The sequence below is a fragment of the Sminthopsis crassicaudata genome, chromosome 1, assembly GCF_048593235.1.
Source record: "Sminthopsis crassicaudata isolate SCR6 chromosome 1, ASM4859323v1, whole genome shotgun sequence".
Classification (NCBI taxonomy): domain Eukaryota; kingdom Metazoa; phylum Chordata; class Mammalia; order Dasyuromorphia; family Dasyuridae; genus Sminthopsis; species Sminthopsis crassicaudata.
Window position 1 is genome coordinate 31485984 of NC_133617.1, and position 22160 is coordinate 31508143.

Genomic DNA, 22160 nt, shown 5'->3' on the forward strand with positions numbered 1-22160 from the left:
TGATATTTAACTTTTAGATGAGAACACAGAACATGCACTTTCTAACCCCATGCCTGTTCCCCAAAAGAAGCCCCCAATCCCCACAGCCCACAGTAAAGTCCTAGCCTCCTCACCAGCAGCTCCTTTTAGTCTCCAAATCCAGGACTACTGCCAGCAGTAAGTTGATTATTGGCAGTGCCACAGAGACGGCCATTTTAAGTATGACCAATTCTGACAACAAGATGGTACAGAGAACACGGAAAAGGTTAACTGCTAAGCGACAAAAAGGATACCTGCTGAAGTAAAACCGGGTCATATTATTTTTTCTTACATATTAAATGGGAAGGAGAGGAAAAGGAGCATCATATCCAGTGACTCCTATACCAGGCTCTGTGCTGGGCATTTTACAAATACATCAATTTATAACTATAGTTACAGCATTTGGACATTTCTGGAGGCAACTAATTTTGCTTTAAAGACCCGCAGGGACAACTAGATGGTGTAATGGACACAGCACCAGGCTGCAGTCAGGAGGACCTGAGTTCAAATCCAACTTCAGACCCGGAACACTCACTAGTTGTTTGACTAGTTTGGCAAGTCACTTAAGTCCAAGTGCCTCACACCTCCAAAACCCCCCTCCAAAAAAAACAATCTAAGGCCTCAATATGGAAAAATCAAGGCTCAAAGAAGGAACAGGCCTTTCTTTGCTTGGTGGGGCTAGACAGTGATAATGGACAATTCCTTCCTTGTTTGTGTATACTTCTCATGCTTCTCAATTTTGAGAAACACTTTTATAAACTAGCAAATTCCTTTTACCCTGCCATTCCCTTTCTGAACCTTTAGAAAAGACCCAATCTATTCCCAAGAAGAGATATTTTTCTTCTTTAACTCCTTCAATATCCTTCCTTTTAAGACATTAAGGTTTTAAAAGGACATCTGTTTCTTCTCTCCCTATTAGAATGTTAGCACTGTATCATCATACAGATTTTTATTATTCAGATAAATTTACCTTCCTAGATTTCTCTGAACCCTTGCGGTTAATAATTTATATTAATTTAAAAGTTCCTATTCAGTTTTGGCCTTTTCAACAGAACTACATAAAAGTCCTCTATTCCAAAAGGTTAACTTTTTTTTTCTTTGTAGGAGTATATTCAGCTTGGCAATACAAATTATTTTTTTGATTATAAGCCCATTATCTTTTGCCCTCTGAAATGCCTATTCTCAGATCTGTCATTTGTAGTAGAGGCAGACAGATGGCGGTGCCTGGATTCTGGTTTCTTGATACCGAACTGCTTCTTTCTGAATGTTTATAACACTTTTACTTTGAATGGAGAATATTTCAGGGTCTTTTGAGGTTTCTTTCAGGGAGAATTGGAACCCAGGAAGGGAATATATGAAGGACACTATATTTTCAATAATACGTTATGAGAACTTTGATTTTCACTTTGTTTTCTAGTTCTCATAACTTATATTATTGAAAATATAGTGTCCTTCATATATTCCCTTCCTGGGTTCCAATTCTCCCTTTACCTCTAACTGCCAAACTACTAAACTTCCCTTAACTATTTAAGGTCCTTCCTCAAAGACTGGCTAGCTATTTTGGTTAACCAGTCACGGTTCTCTTCCAGACTCGATCATAGAGGTTCATACTTCCTTGAGGTTTAGAAAAATTCCTTAATGCCTATTTTACATTTTGTGATTATTAGAACTTCTATAGTTATCTTAGTTGAAATGAGGAATGCCGCTATGTCTTTTACATATGGATTACTTTTAATGGTGATTTTATTATTCCTTCAATAACTTTGATAGTTGTTCAATCATAGATTAAGGGATTTAATATGAAGATCAATTATCGTTACTATGTTTGGCACCATAGTATTTGATAAGTTAGGAAAGGTGGCTTCTCTAGTTTATTTCATAAATAATACTTATAGAAATGAAGTGGAAGTTTGAGCCAGCTTATTAATGAACAAAGCAGAAATTTTATTAATAAAAATATACAATAATGCTAGATTACTTGAGTCATGGATAAGAATATGTGGAAATGAGTCGAGTGACAGACTAAAGGATGACCAACTAGTAAAATTGGTGAGCCATGTAATTCTGTTTCACATGGAGAGGTTGTCCTAATAATAAGATAGCTCTGCACGCGCATACATAAAGTACTAGCCATAGTGGAGAAAAGAACTCTTGAGACCAATCTGTGGAGTGTTTAGTCATCAGGAGTAATATCTAAGATCCGTGCCGCTAAAACTGGTCTAGTTTGTCTCTACAAGGCAGAAAAACTATCCCTGAGGACTTTATTAGTCCAGAGGATGGCTTTTGACATGACTTCTCAGTCACCCAAGGCACAAAAAGGCTAATCTCCAAAGAGTTGGTGCCTCTTAGATTTGGTGGCTCTCCCATCACCAAACAAGTCAAAACAATTCTGATAAGGCATTTCTGTATGAAGGAGAGCTGTGTCTACCTGAACCAATGCTATATCTTTACTGAGCATCATTTCTAAATTATTGTTAAATAAACTGCTTTTTTAAAGTGGGGGGGGGGGGGGAAGGGGTCTGTTTTGATTGTGATTTTCACAAAGTTCAATGACTCTGACCTGCTTTCCAGGCCAGTTTTTTCTGTTATTGTACTATTCTTTTATTTCCTATGAATCCATTTTGCCATCTCTGAGTCACTGATTTCTTTTTGGTCTATTTTAGTTCTCAGGGAGTGTTATTTGGGTAAGGTGTATTGCTTTGTCATCTATTTATTTCTCTTCCCAATTCTTTCCTCTTAAATCTTCATTTCATTTTTTCTCTCTTGCTTTTTCCCTCTAAGTATTCATGTACTCCCTGAGGAAAGTCCTTTTTTCTTTCCCTTTGAGACTCTACTTGCAATTGTTATGAAATTACCAACTCCCTTCTCGGGGGGGGGGACGGGGGACTGTAGATGGACAAAAATCTGGGATACTGGTTGACTGTTTCCTCTCCAACTTTAGTTGCTGAATTGGAGTTTTAGGCCAGCCAGGCTTTGCCCCCCACCTGCTTGGTCTTGCTTTCAAGCTTGCTGCCACCATCCCTCTACTTCCCAGAATTAGGCCTGCCTACTCCTTTGAGGGTAAGAGCCCAAGACCTTCAGAGCCTCTCTGATATTACATATCATAATGAAATAGCCAAGCATGCCCTTTAAGGTTGACAAAGCACTTTTTTTTAATCATTATTTTCCCTTTTGATCTTCACAACAACTGAGAGGCAGGTGCTATTGTTAGTCCCAACATACAGATGAGGGAACTGAGGCCGAGAGAGAGTTAGTAATTTGCCCAGTCACACAATTAGTAAGTTATGCAAGGAAGGATTTGAACTCCAAGCCTGCTGCTTTGAGTATCTATGGAATCAAAATCAAAATCTAAGGAATCAAAAATTCCTTGGGTTCTGGCCCTTTCTAGCTGAACAATTCAGCCACACTAGCTGCTGCTGCTGTGGCGGGGGCTAAGGATGTCCGAGGCCCCAGCTAGGGCCTTCTTGGGGATACCAGGCATGGAATGTGTTTGACCTCTTTCTGGGGCACTGGGGGGAGGGCACCTGGCAGCCACGCATTCATGCAGGAAGCCCCTTTCTCACTGCCCTTGGCTGACTTGTATGGGCAGTGATGGGGCAACAGTGGTCACTGAGGTCTCTCAATGGGTTTCTTGATAGTCTGATCTGGGACAAAGGCCAATGTTTTGTTGGAAATGGGGCAAGGGGCGGAGGGGAAGTCTGCCTCCTCTCTTCAGGAAGCCATATTAGCCTAAACAATGTCTCCAAGAGCTACCAAGGCTTCAGTGTCTTTCCCAGGGCCCTGCACATGGTGGCAGTTTATTTCACATCCTCATCAAGGACTCGGGCGAAGGCCTACGGGTACCAGAGCTGAGAAGGAACGCTAACACCCTGCACAGTAAAGTCGGGATCCAGAGTGATCCTGACACATTCGCCCCAGTTGCTCTAGCCTGTTGAGGTGAAAGTCAACAGGGATAAACACAAGAAAGATCAGGGGGCTTAAGAGGACCACGACAGAGACTGAGTGGGGAGCTATAGCTAGTGGTCTAAAGCTCCCTGATTCCCAGGATGCCTGAAGATGGGCAGAGCTGCCCAAAGAACAAAGTCACGTTCCTGATGCACTCTGCCCCATCAGACAAACCTGTAGTACTGCACGGCATTCTGGGAAGCAAAGTTTAAGAAAGACATTGATGAACTGAAGAGCGCTGGGGAAAGAGGCAACCATAAGCCTTTCTAAAGCACCTACTATGTGCAAGCCTTTTGCAATTATTATCTCATTTGGTCCCCACCATAACCCTGGGAGGTAGGAGCTGCTATTATTTTAGAGTCCCGGAAAATAAGGGAGAGTAACTCAGCCAGGATCACACAGTGAGGGCATGTCTGAGAGTGAATTTGAACTCAGATCTTCCTGACTCGAGGAACGGCCCCCTCTCCATAGTGCCACCTAGCCGCTGAAAGATCCACGTCATTAGGACGAAGTTTTAGTATGAAGAGAAGGCTCCAGTAGAACGCCTGCCTTGGAGGGGGGAGCGCGGGCAGGAGGTCCACAGAGTGGGCCAGGAGCCTTGGCCTAGGGGCTGCCCAGCCACAGGTATGGCCTTCCTTTCATTGGACCCAATTCTCAAATTCTGGGATTCTCCCTGAACTGAAGAACTTAACTCATCTCTAAGAGCAAGGAACTTGGATGCTCAGGGGATGAGCTCAATGACCACAGGCCTCAATGAAAGATATTGGAAAAACTGAAAATGCTGAAATTCATCCTGACAACCAGAAATTAATAGTCTGGGAATAAAACATTAATGACAACTGCCCCCTCTCCCCCCCAAGACAGGAAAGTGGTACATGGTTTAGGAACAGAAGGCTTTTCATACAAGAAAGGCAGCGCTACCTAAACTGGATCACTCTCAGTACCCAGAGTGTCTGGCACACAACGGATGCTTAATACCCATTTGCTGGACAGACAGGTGAAGACATTTAGTGCAATCATAACTATGAGCAGGGGAGAAGAAACGGATTATCAGGAAAGGTTTCAGGGCAGACAGGCCCCTAAACAGAACTTGCAGAATGATGAACTATGAATGAGTGTCTCTACTGGGCCTGTATCCCAAAGAGAACATAAATAAATAAAATGAAAAAAATTTTAGTAGCCCTTTTTGTAGTGGCAAGGAACTGGAAACTGAGTGGATGTGGATGCTTATCAGCTGGAAAATAGCTGAATAAGTCATGGCATATGAATGTAATGGAATATTAAGAAATGATTAGCAGGATGATTTCAAAAAGGAGAAACTTATGTGAACTGATGCCAAGTGAAATGAGCAGAACTAGATTATTGTACACAGCAACATCAAGATTGTGTGATGATCAATTGTGATGAACGTGGATGAGGCAATTCAAGGCAATTCCAATAGTCTTGTGATGGAAAATGCCATCCGCATCCAGAAAGAGATTTAGGGAGACTGAAGATTCAAGCATAGATTTTCACCTGTTTTGTTTGTTTTTTCCCTTTTGGTCTGATTTTCCTTGAATAATGTGACAAATATGGAAATGTTTATAAGTTTTGTACATATGTCTACCTTCTATAAGAGAGAAAAGGTTTGGGACACAAAATTTTACAAAAATGAATGTTGGAAACTATTTTTATATGTATCTGAAAAAATAAAATACTACAGAGAAAAAATGATTTAGCATGTGTTAGAATAAAAATAATTTTATAGCATAAACTCCCCACTATTTAAAGCTTTATCAAGAAAGGGTCCCCAAAATGAGCACCCACTGATCAGGTGTCTGCTGACTGAAAGCAACAGAAGACAAGAATTCCACAATAATCAAGGCAGATCACTTGGCTGCCACTGGGAACATATGAAAGAATGAACTTCAAAAAATAAACCACCAAACCAAGAGTAAGAAAAAGCAAACCACTCATCTACCACAATATGAAGACTTCTCTATCCAAAAAGGCTGGTTTCCTATTAGATTAACAAGAATGACGCTTACATTTAGTCCTGCACAACCTGTTCCAATGATAAATCTCATCAGTTCTAATGAGTACAAAGAATTGTCATAGCTCAGTCTCTCTAGAATCCCCCACTCTAACAGTCATGCAAAAAAAATGTAAAAACGAACCGTTCCTAATTTCTACTAGTGGCTGAATTTCCTTGTTGGGATACCAGATAGTCCCAAACTGGGATTCAAAGGTGCTAGGCCCAAATCTTGGGAGTTTCTGGCCAAACCCTACAAAATCAGGGATGTGGATTAGAGATCAAAGGTTCTTAACCTGATGACTGGGAATTTGAGTTTTGGTATTTTGATCTTAATGTCTCTTATTTTATGCATTAAATAAAATTACTCAAGGGCTCCTAAGTTTCAGAGTACCACAGAATACACACACAAAAAGCTACAAAACCCTGGACTACATGTATTCCAAGAGCTTTAAATTTCGTGCTAGTTAAAAGTTGGTTGTCCATGTTGTTTATTAAAAAATAATATAATATCCTTTTTATGGATAGTAAATTTGATGCCAAATAACTTGAAGGTTACATAGCAAAAATGAAAGCCAAGATTCCCACTCAAGTCCATGCTGCCTCCGACTTGTGTTACATGAAGATTTCTCTTCATATATACACACACACACACACACACACACACACACACACACACACACATATTTTAATACAATCACCAATTTGGGCTGTAAGGCTGGTCAGAGAGGAAGGAGAACCAACTTCAAACAGCTGGGAAGTAGGAAGGGGGAGCTGTCCAACAGCTTTGTCATTTTGAGGCAGACCCCCTCGTAGCAAAGACTTTCCTTGGCTGTCATTCCTGACTTTTCAGCTATGGTGGCTGCTTCTTGATGCTCTTGGTTTGGGTTACCCTAAGGGGAGACTAGTTCTGCTAGTTAACTCTCCACAAAGGACAATCCTTAAAGTTCGATACCGAGGGGCCTGTGCTCTCCCCCCTGTATTTTATTTGTAAGAGCCTCCACTCTAAGGAGGTTAATCTCTTTTAATTCCAAATGATTTGCCATTCCATTCAATGGTTTTGTCAATGATCTGGAGGGAGGACAAGGTTATCAACTAGATAGCTGACACAAAGCCTGGACCGACACACTGGACAAGAAAATCAGGCTCCAAAAGGCCAAGACCAACAAAATAGAACAATGGGTCAAGCCCTGTAATATTACATTTATTCTGGTTGAATAGTAAACATTATACCAGGTTTGGTATTACAATTACAATTACAGGATTGGGAAGGGAGTGGGTAGCAACACCTGCCATGTCTCAGTTCCTATGGGGAAAAAAAAGATCAGGTCCAGGCCCCTCCCATTCTTAAGAAATGCTTTCTGGACCCATCAATCTCCTCAGAGCTACCCTTTCTTCCCTTTAGGAACCAAACTTCTACCTCCTCTTTCCTCCATTAATCAGAATGTGCTCCAGTTATCAATGATCTGGAATTGCTCAACTTGATTACCTGGCTCAGCTGACCACCCTCTGGCACTGGTCCTCCTCCTTCTCAATTTCCTTTACCACACTATTCAAATCCACAATGTGAACACCTCCAAATTCTGAGTGACCCCGGGGTCCTGTCTTAGGCTTCCTTTAACCCTTTGCTCCTTCCTCTCTAGAGGAAGGGGATTTATATATTTTCCCCTACAAAGATGATTCCTACCTCTATATGCCCAACTCAAAGGTCTCTGGAGCTCTAGCCCCCCAATATCCACTATGTCTTGTAGATACTTCAAGAATGAGGACAAAAAAAGCACGCATCTTTCTTCCATGAGCCTAATGCTCTTCTCTCCCTCAACTTTTCTATTTATCTTGGGGGCTAGAAACCAAGATATGCACCCAGGGTTCATGTTCCAACCTTCCCTTCTCACCCAGCAATTACCTTGTATTGAAAACTTATCTAGACATGCCTGTGCACACAATCTTCCCCAGAACCTAACCAATGGCCCAACCTCATAAACCTCCCCATAGTAAGATCGATCCCTCACTAACTTACCACAAGGCCATCCCCAAAGCACAGGAGAATGCCGGCCATGGTGCCACAAGCCCAGCCAGCTGGTTGTGCGGCTTAACTAGATGAACATAGAATTTAGAATCAAAGTTTCCTCTAGCCTACTCCAAGAGCTCCCTCTTCACTGTTTTCCCTGCTTCTCATCTTTTCCTTCTCTCCAACCTTACACAAAGTAGATAAATTAAAATTCCTAAAACAGAGACCGAATCATTTCAGCAACCTCAAGTGGCTCCCTACTACCCACAGGAGAAAAAAATTGCTTTAACATTTCAAGTCTTTCAATGGTTTCACCTTAATCTTTCAAAATATGACTATTGCTTCATCTCTCATCAGGCTGCACTGTTCTCCCTGCTGCCCCAACCTTGGGTACCTTCCTCAGGGGCCCAGCTCCATTCAGCTTCCTTCCTTCTTCCCTGTTAGAAGGCAAGCTGCTTGAGGGAGATTTTTGGTTTTTGCATTTGCATACCCAGTATTTAATACAGTGACTGGCACACAGTAGGAGCAGATCCTCTCTTGGAGCCCCTGCAGGACCCATTTCTACCCTGTATCCGACGGTGTGGGAAAGGCAATTTCCTAATCAGGCTCAACTGTTTGGGCTTAGAGAATATTTCACTCCTGATACTCAAGTATTTTAAATTGGGTTTTTAGCTCTCAATCAACTCTGAAATAACACTGATATTAGACTGAAGATCAACCAAAAAGCTGAAAATCACAAACTATAACCTCTTGCTTATTAATAAGTTTCTAAAGTGAATGTAATTAAGTGTGTTACCAAAGTGTATCGTTCCTAAGAGATACATTCTTAATTCAGACCTGCTTTTGAGTCTAAGAGATATTTAGGAAGCCATCTCAGGCAAAGGACCCTACAGAACACAGCCTTACTAGGGTCAAATGTCAATCACCTTGACGGCACACTCAAAAGCCCAACAATCCACAAGCCTAACATGAAACTCCTGGGATGATCTCATCTTTCTTTACTTCTAACATGCAAGGAGATGCTCCGGAAAGCTTTTAAAAGCCCCACATGTTTATTTCTCCCAAAAATCAGGTCTGCTTTTTGCTATTTCTGTTAATTACCCAACAAGACAGATGTCGTCAGTCTGATTAAAAAAATGTCAATTTTCAAAAATAAACACGTGCTGGTTATTGTCTTGCTTTATCTGCCAACCTGTTTTCTTTGCTGTCTTTGCAATAGCTATTTCTGAGATTCGTTTTTTCTCCTTTTCTTTTTGCTTTGCCTGTTTCTCCTTAGAAAGAATGGTGGAGGATTGCACATATTTAACCTATATCAGATTGCTTGCTGTCTTGGGGAAGGAGGAGGCAAGGAAGGAAGGGAGAAAAATTTAGAACACAAAGATTTACAAAAATGAATATTGAAAACTCTTCATATATGTTTGGAAAATAAAATGATTGTTAAAAAGAAAAAGAAAAAAAAAAAAAAAAAAAAAAAGAAAGAAAAGAAAGAAAATGTTCGAACACAGTCCCCAGCACATCTAATTCAGTAGGAGTTTCAAGAGAGACCATCCTTCTTCACCAAAGATTACAAAATGGTCTCTTTCTAAATCTGGAGGATACCAAAGCGTTCATCTCCAAAATAGCTAATGTGTGTATACTAGTGGAAAAGGCCCAACTTCTAGCAATTAGCCATGGGAGCTCGGAACCCAACATCCCTGCTAGCATTAAGAACTGGTCTGTGATTCCTCAGTTTAGAGAGTAGGGTAACTCAAGGAGATACACAATTTCTAAAATGTCACATTTTTAGCAAAAGGGCAACAACTTTCTATCTGATCCTCATTCAATTTATTACTTTGAATCACATAAATCAAAAGATTTACAATTATTATTATTGTAAAAAAAATTATAACTAACTGCCAACATACTGGGTCCAATTCAATTACTCTTCTTTATTAAAATGGAATACATGGAGGAAAAAAACCTATCTAATAAATTTAAGTGAGATCTTATTAGATTATCTGGAATCATTTTTGCAAATCTCGAAGCGCTCCAAAGATGCTAATTCCTGATCTGGCGACTGGGGGTGAAGGCGATTAGAATAGAAGTGAAAACTTTGCTTATTTCTACCATTCAAGTGGGATATATAAATATCACTGGCATTCTTGCTTCAATAGGTATCCCAGGGAGACATATTCTATCAGTTCCTTACATGGTCATCTTTTTGCAAGCACCATCACAGGCTAGCTATTTCAATATGCTCAGAATGGAGACGCAGAAAATGTAGCCTTATCTCCAGGACTGGATAAAATTCCCTAGCAAATAACACATCACCCCCTTCTCGCAGCCTGAAGGATTCGGTTCTCCTTTGGACAGTCAAAATGTTACTATATTTTTCACAAAACTTTTAGTTATTTTGACTGACTCAGCACGGTATCAAATGGAACAGCTATACGGTATATTGCCATCTGTCCAATTTACCTGCCAGCTTACTGATAAGGATAACCCAATAGTTACTATTTACATCAATGCCTGAAAGTTGTGGCCTGATTGCCAGCAAAGCCAAAATAATTAACTGAACTGCCTTATGCACTTTAAATTGACACAAAGTACTTTACATAAAGAGAATTTTCTAAATAGAACAACCATAAGTAGAATTTATTTGAATACATATATAGCCATATTTTTCTATATCAAGTTGAAGACTTCATCCTACCTATCACTCTTGGAAACTTTATTACAACAAACAAAAATTATTCGTTCATACAAAAAGCACTCATTAAGCACCCACTATGTGCTAGGCACTCAGGTACAGAGACAGTAACACAAATTCCCAGCTCTCAAGGAGTTGACTTTCTACTGGGTCATGTTGCAGGTGGGAACAACACTACAAGTCCATAAAAACATATGGACACAGTAGACATAAAGCTGTTTGTCGAAGGAGGGCACTGTGCCTGGGGGCGGAGCAAAGAGAATCATGAGAGGCTTCCTGAAGGAGGTGACACTTGAGCTGAGCTTGGAAGGAAGGAAGGCACCCCACGAGGTGAAATTGAGAAGGAGGCACATTCTAGTATGGGTCAAAGTCTGCACAAAGGCCTGGGAAGGCAGGGCAGCGACCTCCATGTGCCAAGTGCCTAGTGTGGGGGGCACAAAGAAGGAGCTAGAATCAGACGAGGAAGGGCACTGAATGCCAGGGGAGGAAGTCAGGGTCAGCTATGTGGAAGATGGATAGGGGAGGAGAGACCCCACTGATGTTGGGAAGTGGTCTTGGCAAGAGACCATCAATGAAAGGACAGGGAGAAAAAAGATACCTGAGGACTTGAGAGATGAGGGGTCCACACTGGTGGTGCCACCAGCAAAGAAATGGGCATATGATAAGGAAGGGAAGATCTGAGGCAGGGATGGCTGGAACTCATGAGCCCCATGAGGAGCCACCTGGATAGAAATGGTCAACAGGCTCCAAGTGAGGAGCAAAACTGCTCTGAGGATGCTGGAGCTAAATGGCAGAAGCTGCTTAAGTCTCAGTCATGGGGTGCAACTCTGGGGGGAGACTGAGGAGAGATCAGCCAGGGAAACCTGGCAAAGGGAAGAAGGACCCTGTCCTAAGTGAAGGCAAGAACAAGGGTTGAAAAGTGCCAAAGACATCACAGGGAGCCTTCAGAGCAATCTCAGTTGAATAAAGTTGGAAACCAGATGACAAGGAGGTGAGAAATGAGTGGGAGGTGAAAAAACAGAGGCAACAAACAGAGTCAGCTTTTTCGAGGAATGTGGTTGTTAAAAGCAGAGCCAGGACACTTGTTTGCCAGGATGGTATGGCCAAGAGAAGGGGAGAGAGAAGGCACCAATGAATAAGGGGAAAATAACTTGTAATTACCCAAAGATACCTTACAAATATTAACAGAGGAAGACGTGTGCTTTAAAAACATGATGAGTAATAAGTCTAGAGACCAAGTGAGTTTTGGCTAAAACATGCCTCAACAGGATACTCACACCTCTCAACTCAAGTCCGGCTAAGACCACAGTCACAACCCCCCCACCCCCCCCACACACATATACGTGCCCTAACATCAAAACAACCCATATTCACTTAGGGACGGGTTAGTCTTTAAGGAGAGTTATTAATCTTCATGCCAGACTTTAGGAAAAAGGAATAAGAAATATGTCTAAGGAGGATTGATTTCAGGAGCTGGTAAAAGATAGCATATATTCTCACCAATCCAGAAAGCAAGAAAGCTACCAAGGCAAGATAAAAGTTCCAAACCTTGCGACTCTTAAGATTTTCCATGACTTGGATATTTAATTCCAGAAACTCCAATGTGCCAAAAGCCCATTGGATATCAATTGTGGCTGCCTTCATTCCCATCAAGGAGTCACAGGCTCTTCTTTTCATTTTTACTGTGCTGGCCCAAATATATCTATACTCTTAAAAAATTAATTTTTTTTTTTTGGGGGGGGGGCGTGGTTTACATATGTACAGACTGAAAAATGATCACAAGTCAGATTCAAAATATTGACCTAAAAGTAAGTCACCTTCTTTATCAGAGCAAACTAAAGGCAACACCAAAAAACCAGCACAAGTTAGAAAGAAAGCCCAAGAGGGAAGTGGAGCTCCATCTGCAAACCAGCGGCCACCTCCCTCCAACTAAGAACTTTTGGGGAAGAAGGGGAAACCTGTCCTGGGGATTCTTCAGGACTGAAGAGTTAGAGGTGAGGGACTCTGCAATGACACCCTTGGCTACAGAACCGGGATCAGAGCTATAAACAGCACAGATTCCTTTACCTTGCACCAATTGTTGTAATGCTTCTGCTAGGTTATGAGGCCCAACTAAACAAGCTCTTGTTAGGGTACAAAAGAATATGGAAGTGCAGCAGGTCCAGATGGACTATCCCAAAGGACATCCCCTCAAGCCATGCTGAGTGATGTGGAAAAGGACAAAAGAGAAGGGAACCAGGGCATTTTCCCCAAAGGCAGACAAGGTCAGGGAAGTCAACTTTAACTCTTTAACAAAATTCAAAAATATCCAATTAAAGACAGATAGCAAATAGTTAACCAAAACCACACCAAGCAGGATCACAAAGGGTCAACATGGGCGGCACCAAGAATGAGTCACGCCATAACCTCAGTCTTTACCCAAACCTCAGAAAAACATCTTTATAAATCTCTCTAATCTTTGTAATATGTTGTGTGTGTGTGTGTGTATATATATATATATACATATATATACAGAGAGAGAGAGAGAGAGAGAGAGAGAGAGAGAGAGAACACAAATATATTTGTAATCTCATCTCCTTTGTAGAAGGAAGGATGCGAGCTCTCTCCATCAGAGTAGAGTTAAGTGAATTTTAGACTAGTTCAGTGACTAGACCTAGAGGAGTCTGGTTGCTAGGTCTCCAGTGCAATGAATGCCCCTGGGACCATGGCTTGGCCCCAGGCTATTTAACCTTCTTATTAATGATCTAGGATAAAGGATAGACAGTTCCTAGCAGCAAGAGATTGACATCTACCTCTATCTCCCTATACTTTTCCCATGATTCTCATCCAGGCCCTTCCAGAAATGTGCCATAGAGGGTTTCTGAATGATTAGACCCACCTACCATACACCTCTCCCCTGCCCCATATATTCATTTTCAACTCTTTGGAGGCTGTTGTATTCAACTAGCACATGTTTGTGGGCCAGTCACATGTTACACACATGCACACACAAACATATGCGTTCTCCTGTATTACATAATAAATCCTGTAACAACATATTCTGGTGCAATCTGCCCTTTATACCACATAATGTATATTAAAAATGCACTTTATTTTTGATAGAATACACCAGATATTTTTCCCACTTTCAGGATCTCCCTCCTTCCATTTCTCACCTCATCCAGTGGTCATTTCAACATGGAAATTGTCTAAGTCAAGTCTTTTCTCCCTTATTTGCAAAGTGACAAAAACAGGATAGAGGCAAAGGTTCCTTAGGACAAGAGCCAGGATTTGAAAAGACTCACCAAGCTAAAACCATTGAGCTGAATTGAGTAAATTACATTCATCCCTATTTACTTTCTTCATGACAATTCAAAAAAATCCACTTCCAAAGTGCAGGGCAGCTAGAAAACTGGATAGAAGAAATATTGGGGCTTTAATGAACAACTTAGCACAGTGCCCCCCCCCAAGGACACGAAAGTAGTATAATACCATGTTGAGAGCCTAGGTTTCAAGGGAAAAGCATGTCTCTCTTCTCTGGTCTGGTCAGACTACAGGTAGACTCTGCTTTCCATTTGGGGAACCACATTCTAAGTAGGAATTGGAAAGAAGGGGAGGAGGGCAATCAGCATGGTAAAGGGCCTTGAGGGCCATAAAAGTGACTTCAAGTATCTGAGGGGCTCTCCTCTGGAGAAGGGATTACTCAAGATCACTCTGGTCCTAGAGGGCAGAACTAGAAGGACAAGAGAAAGAATGTAATTTAGGCCTGCTCTAAGGACAAGGGCTCTTAACCATTTCTGGGGCTGGGCAAAGGTGACTAACCCTGGCTACTAGACAGGTGGTGGGAAGTCCACGATGGTCTCAGTAAAGAGCCATGCTCTATGCCCTGAGCTTATAAAACATCCTGCTATTCTGTGACTGCCTGCTCTTATTCTGAGTCAGCTCAGTTTTTCTAGTGACAATTTTAAAGGACATTTTTTCCTTATTCACTGAAAACAGGCCAGTCCTCCTTTATTTATTTATCCCTTCAAAGAAAGAAGTTTCCAGAAATTTCTTCTCCTTTGATCTCATTTGGAATCTTTTTCCCAAGGAGCTTTTGAACAATTCCATCTACTGATGAAATTAAGAGCAATGGCTCACTGATTCAATGTTGGAATGGTCTCACCCGCTATAACTGTTAGGAATTAGAAATGGCTTCACAGCCTTATCATTAGGTCTGACAGAAGATGTGTATTCTGCCAGGAAACTGAAAAGGGACTTAAAAAAAAAAAAAAAGGAATAATTCACAAACCCTTAAATTATGCAGTGACTTAGCACATTCCACCCACCACATTTTATACAAAAGCATCAATGACAAACTTCATTTCTTTGCTAATAGATGTACTTCCACAGAGGGGTAACAAGTCCTGAACTTCATGTAGGCAGACAAAATGAAGGGGCTTGAATCCTGACTTGTTCCCCTACTAGCTGTGTGATCTTGGAGGAAGTTCTGGAGCTATACAGCACCCACCACTTGGGGATGTTAGGAGGAAAGCTTTGTAAACCACAGTGTTAAGAAATGTGAGGTTGTCCTTTTTAACTCAAATAGTGACTAAATCACTTCCCCTTCCTGGCACCATTGATTCAGCTAATTCCAGTGCTCAAGTCACCAGTACTGGTTACAATATTAACGCCGGCTCTGGGAACAAAGCCCCCAGCAGATGCTATCTCTAGTTGCAACTTCCTTTCCAAGGTCACCTGGAGGCTCACCAGTACAATAGGGAGCTGAACAGGGCGCCATTTTGGTAGACTTAATTGAAATGACCTTCTGCTACTAACCACTCCCCTCTGGCCAGACCATCAGCAATACCAGTGAGGAAATAATCATGAAAACAAAATGGTAAACTCCTTCTGAAAGGGGAAGATCTCATCTCAAGAATCAATCAATAAACAAACATTCATTTAAAACACAAAAAGAGGTAAAAGATTGTCCTTGCCTTCAAAAAGCTCCCCAATCAAATTGGGAAAAGAACAAATACATAGAAGAAAGCTAAATCACTGAGAGAAAGCACTTCAACTGAGGGGGTGGGAAAGGTATGTAGTAGAAGAGATTATAATAGGGGCCTAATCCTCTCCATACAGGTGACTGACTTTATGACTCCAAGAGCCAAGGGTCGGAACAAAAGTTCTTTGGCATCCACTTGAGACCAAAAACTGAACAAGCCTTTGTGGCGTCTGAGTCCAATTCTTATTTTACAGATGAGGAAACTGGGGCGTGGAGTTATATTAATAAGTTATTCTCCAAGATATTTAAATGGCTCTTTCATGAGAGAAAAACAATTTAAGAGATATATTGTCCCTTAAACCTAACTCTCATGGATAAAATCAAGAATAGGTTTTTGCTGGGGTTTTTAAAATATTGTACAGAGAATGAAAACAGAAAAAAAGTCATGTCCTTTATTTTCAAAGCCTTCATGTGATCACCACATCCTAATAAAAAACATTAACAATTTTAGCACCATTCTTGAGTTTCGGCATAAACCAGACAAATACAGTAATTCAAACAAATTTTGTACAGAAAACTTTAGTAGTCAATGGGTAGGGGAAGATGCCAAAACACTCTGAAACATATAATTCAGGAAACAGCTAAGCTCTGTTTTGAAGCTGGCCTACTCCTAAAATTCGATAAGATAATTCATCTATGCAAGAGCACTCATTTAGGTGTAATTACAGATAAACACACAGACTTAAGCATAACAAAACACTACAAAGCAGAATGCTTAGATGCACACCCAACTACTCACCAGCTATTTCCACAATATCCCCAGGCACTATATCTTTGGCTTTGATCCGCTGGACACTCTTCCTGTCCTGTCGATAAACTTTACCCATTTCAGGTTCATATTCCTTAAGAGCTTCAATTGCATTCTCAGCATTTCTTTCCTGTAAGAAAAAGATTATTAAATGCCTACCAATGTTTATAAAAAATAGAAGGGGAAAAAGCCATTTCAAGAAGTGTTACTGATGACAATGTCACCTTCATTCCATTTCTAGGCCAAAGAGCCAATCAAATTTAGAACTGCTAAATCTAGTTAAAATTATAGTCTGGAAGAATGTTGGAGACCTATGTGGTCAAGATCATTCTAATGAAAATTAAATTAGCCAAGAAAGACTACTTCACAATCTCACTCTACCAAAAACATTTCTATGATCTGAACAGACTGAGGACAAGAAAAAAAGAAAACAGCTACAGTTCTTGGATACCCTCCACCCTGTTGTCACGCATCATGGACATTTTAGGAAGTCAGTATCTATTTGGAGTTCCCCTCAGATCACAGAATGGAGAGCTGGAAGCAACCTAAGATATTATCTAGTTCAATTCTCTTATTTTATAGTTAAAGTTGGCCCAGCGCCATTAAGAGACCTGCTCAAGGTCACATAGACCTTCTTTCAAAAAAAAAAAAAAAAAAAATCACATCTTTCCCACAAACCCCAGAAATCTGTCCAGAAATGCTACAGACATCTTCTATTTATCACAATTTACCACATTTCATATTAAGCTTAATCTTAGAAAGTTATTTTGTCATAGACATTCCCCCTCCAGTTAATCCTATTACACTACCCTCAACTTGGTTTTTATGCAGAAATCTCAAACTCCATTGGTTCCCTATTGCAAGCATAAAATACAAATTCCCTTCAGATCTAAGATGTGTGATGTCAGGCAGTTCTCTTAGTGATTTTGGGGCCACTTTGTTTATCTATAAAATAATAGGTTCGAATTAAAATTCCTCTAAGATTGCTACTCTCAATTTTTCAAATCTGGACTCTTCTGTATTCTTAAATCCAGCCCACCTGTCCTCTTCTGTGTTCCTAATGCCTCATTTATGTGCCTTTGAACTGGCTTTGTCCCCAAAAGAATTCATTTCTTCCTTTAAGAAGGAACAGAGGCACCATCTATACCAAATCTTCCTTGATCCCTTCCCCTCCTCCTAGCTATTGTGTATTCTTTATTCTTTTTTTATTCTGTATGTATTTGAATATGTGGTTTTCATACTCTCAATTCTAAACCTACTGCACAGTTCAAACTCAGTACCTAGTGAGCACCCCAAACATGTACAAAACAGAAGTCATTCTCTCCCCCTACCTTTTCTATCTGTGTCTGCTGAAAGGTACCACCATGCTTTGCGTCACTTCATTATACACTTCAACAATGATACTGTACGAGGATGTATGCTGAGAAGAGCTAATCCAATTCCAATTGATTAATGATGGACATTATTGTCCTGATTCCACAATTTCTACCTTATATTCACATCACCTCTTGGTTGAATTCCTGCAATAGCTTAATGCTCTTCCTTACTCACGTCCCTACACAGTCCAACCAAAATGGCCAAGTGATTTTCCAAGGAGAGGCCTGACCACATCTGGCTGACCAAGGTCTTCCCCCCCTCCCATTAATTGACTTTTAGGAATAGGGACTTTGAGACACAACTTCCCTTTCAACACTGTGATCCATTGAGATTAGCCCTCTTGTAGCATTCCAAGATGCCTTTCATATCTAAATTTCCTAATCCTCCTCTCACTCAGCCTCTCCAATCCCTGAGTTGCCAGTATCTTACCCACAAAAGGACTTGTGTAAACACCAATAATGTACCCATTTCCCCAACTGAACAGAGGATTTGCGTGGGCAGGGACTCGTTCATCTCTTATATTAGCATATTTGTGGTTCAGCAGTCTCACTCTGTGACCCCATTTGGAGTAATCTAGACAGAGACACTGGAGAGGTTGGCCAATTTCTTCTCAAGATGAAGGAAATGAGGCAAACAGGGTTAAGTGACTTGCCCAGGATCATCCAGCTAGGAAGTACCTGAGAGTAGATGTAAACTCAGGGAGGAGACACAACACCACTAGGGGCCAACAACAACAAACATACCTGGAACATAACAGGTGATTAATAAATAGCTGATTAGGCATGCCTCACTCTTCCAATTCATTCATCTGCAGACCACAGGTATAAGAACAGGACCTTTAAAAGCTACTTACATGGGGCCTAAAGACAATATACTCATATACTGAAGTTATGCTAAATTAAGAAAACCTATGTTCAGATGCAAGAAAGAATCATGCAATTTAAAGTAATCTTAATTACACAAAAACTTCTAAAAAGCCAATTTAGACATTCACATATTAGGACTGCTCTAAATAAGCTTGTGGGGAGAAGATGTACACCTGTGTTAATGTGCTACGGAGCCTAGATTTCAAAGCCCAAACCAATAAAGTTACATTGACAGACCCCTTTCCTCAAGTAGGAATATGTTATGCCTCACTGAAATTTGGGGGAAAACTGTGAGTACTGCTGCTGTGGTAAATTTAAGAAATTTCCTCCTTTGTCAATTCAGGCAAATTCACACAGTCACTTCCCTTTCCCTACACTAGGGACATGTAAGGTGAAGAGCTTCATTAGAAGGCTAAAATTTAAATAGACTCTTGGGAGAAAGAGCAAATATGTCACACTTTTACCATATTATGCTCACCAAAAGTGAGCAAAGCTTTCTCAACAAGAAGGAAAAGCAACATTCCAAAACATCTAGAAACAAAAGGCCTGGGGCAGCTGGGTGGTGCAGTGAGTGGATAGAGCACCAGCTCTATCAGAAATCAAGGACCTGAACTTAAATCAGACCTCAGCCACTTGATGTCTACTTACTGTATGACCCTTGCCAAAATAAAACATAAAAACCACTGGACATACAACCTCACACACAAAGACCAATCAAAGCCAATTAACACTTAACACATTCCCTACAATTATCTTTAAAAAAAGAAGTTGGAAGAAAAAAATGGGGGGAAGGTGAGGAGAGAGAGTAGGGTAGGGCAGGGAATAGGGAAGTAAACAAAGAAAGAAGGGGAGACGCCAATTCATAAATAGACGCCAACATCAATGGAACAGAGAAGGAAGAATATCTAAAGATGGGGGATTGGGGCGCAAGAATAAATTCTATAAATATAAAGGATGATGAAAAGTTTGGTTTTTTATGCAGCATTTTGTACAATTCTGGGACAAACTGTCACTGAACAAATCTTCCCATCACAACAGAAACATTCTCTAGGACATGGTTTTTGTCCTTGTATGACAATTACATTCGAGAATACAGCAATATTTTTAAAATGTTATTTCAAGGAATTTAAATGTTACTAGAAGAATCAAGTCTTGCTAAATTTATTATTATTAACAATAATAGCTAACATTTGATTTGCGAAGTGATTTTCTAATATGGTCTCATCTGTTCCTCACAACTCCGGGAGATAGAGGCTATTATTTTCCCCATTTTACTGATAAGGAAACTGAGGCCCAAACTATCCACTGCACCACTTGACTGCCAAGATTTCTCAAAGGTACAATAGAAATGGGTCTTCTTGGTAATATCCAAAATTTCCTTTTAGGAAAGCAAACCTTTGACAACGGTCTCAGAGACTCTGAGCTTTTTCATGGCTACCCCAAAGTGCTATTTAAATTTGTCAATTCAGGCAAATTCACACAGTCACTTCCCTTTCCCTACACTAGGGACATGTAAGGTGAAGAGCTTCATTAGAAGGCTAAAATTTAAATAGACCCATGGGCACACAAAAACCCAGTATATTACGGTTTTGTAGCGGATTATCGTCTCATTGGTTTATATGTGGTACATTCCTTGTCTGTATCCCCAGAGTTTAGCACAGAGCCTGACAAAAAGATTTATTGAGTTGACTTAATAAGCCCTGAGCACAAGCTTGCTGAAGTGATTAGAGGGGAAGGGAAAGGAGCATGCTGTTATACCATGAAGCATAGGCCAAAATCACAAGTTAATGTTGAGGTCCTAAAACTATTTCCCAGGAGTCAGGAAAATCTAAAGAAAGTACTCTCTGAAAAGCCAGGTAACTTCTTAGCAAGGAATACAAAGAAAATGTAAATTTAAAAAATCACAAGAAGGGAAAAAAAAAGTTTTGCTGTAGACAATAAGACAGACTCAGTGGGCTTCTTTTTATTTAATCCCTTCAGAAGATTACAGATCTTAGATTAGAATGGAAAGGGATCTGCTGGGTTATCACCCAACAGTTACACTGCTAAGGTAAATATTAGGGCTTACCTGCCACACACCCACAATGGCATTGGCCACTAAGATAAGCAGGATTACAAAAGGCTCCACGAATGCTGTGATTGTTTCTTCACCTTCTTCAAACCAGGCCAGGACCTGCAAAAGAAATAATATTGCTGCAGTGAGTAGAACATTCTGTATTCCACTTTAAAGTGCTCAAGAACAACAGCAGGGTGTTTGCAACTAGCACCAGCTACTTATGACAATTCATGGATATTTAGCATCACCAAAACCATTTTCTGAGTGTTGAGCATCAGCAGAAAAAAGAACATCACATTCGTATTCCGGAGAGCCAGAGCAGCAGGCTCCCACTACCCTCATCTGAACATCACCTAAGGACCTTTTCCCTGCTCACCCCATCTCTAACTGATGACTCTAACCTCTTGCTAGAAAAACAACAAGAATCCTGCAAAACCTAATTACAACTTGGGCCTTCCTATCTTATCTTATCCTCTCTTCCCTCTGCTCTAACCCAGCGGAACTCCCTCACTGCCCCAAACGTATCCTATATTTGATACAGAGCTGGGCAGACCACCAGTGCAGATAGGGATTCACACCTCCATTCATTCATCCATCCACCCATCTATCCATGCAATGAATACCGGATTCTGGCCTGAAGGCTCCCTTAACCCAAGAGCAATCCCTTCCCTCTCCAAGCTGTCAGAGTACTTTGTACCTCTTAACCTTTCAATTATTAACATATTAAACTTAAGCAATAAGAGTTACAAAGGAACTTCTTCACAACCACCAGCAAGAAAAGGAGAAGGCCTCATCTGGAGTCACAGAGCCTTATGTCTACCTGTTCTGTTAGACTCTACTCTCCTTGAGTACAGGGTTCAAATCTTACTCTTCCTTAGCACTCTCCCAGTTTACCAACCAGTCACTTTTGAGAAAAGTTATCTATCTAAAACACCACCATCTGTTCCTATCCCAAAGCAGCCAAAGAGGGTGAGAGAACTTAGTAAAGAAACCAGCTGGTTACTGGTTTGAAATAGTTTGGATTAAGAACTAATGGTCAGCAGAATGCTTTGGGCATGGGAAGCAGAAATGGTTGTTAAATTAACAAGGATGATAACATAACTTTTTTTAAAAAATGATCATCTGTGTCCAATTCAAAGGGAAAACAAGCAATGAAAATTGTGCTAATAAAATTAAAGTGATTTAAATTCAGTTAAGCAGTAGATAGCATCATGTAAGATATGAGAACAAAAGCAACCAATGATATATTTTTAAAGATCTGGGATTTTCACCCCAAGTTTGTTGAGTTTTTTTGTTTGAAATTTTATTGAATGCCGATTCAATATAAAACTACTAAAATAGTGCAGTGACTTTTTTTTAAAAAACAGGTTTTGTTGGTAGCTTTTTTTTTCTTTCCCCTGTAACTCTCCTTCTCAG

The 22160-nt window shown here is 40.5% G+C and overlaps 1 protein-coding gene across 4 annotated transcripts in view; it reads right to left on the reverse strand.

Moving 5' to 3' along the window:
* The window catches only part of ATP2A2 (ATPase sarcoplasmic/endoplasmic reticulum Ca2+ transporting 2), a 51839-nt gene that overhangs the window by 22444 nt on the left and 7235 nt on the right, over positions 1-22160 (reverse strand). For all 4 annotated transcript variants that reach the window (XM_074297634.1, XM_074297639.1, XM_074297629.1 and 1 more), the window contains 2 exons: positions 20757-20861; positions 16437-16575 (listed from right to left, as the gene is read on the reverse strand). In XM_074297634.1, the coding sequence (XP_074153735.1) occupies positions 16437-16575; positions 20757-20861 (244 nt within the window). The remainder of the gene's footprint in view (positions 1-16436; positions 16576-20756; positions 20862-22160) is intronic.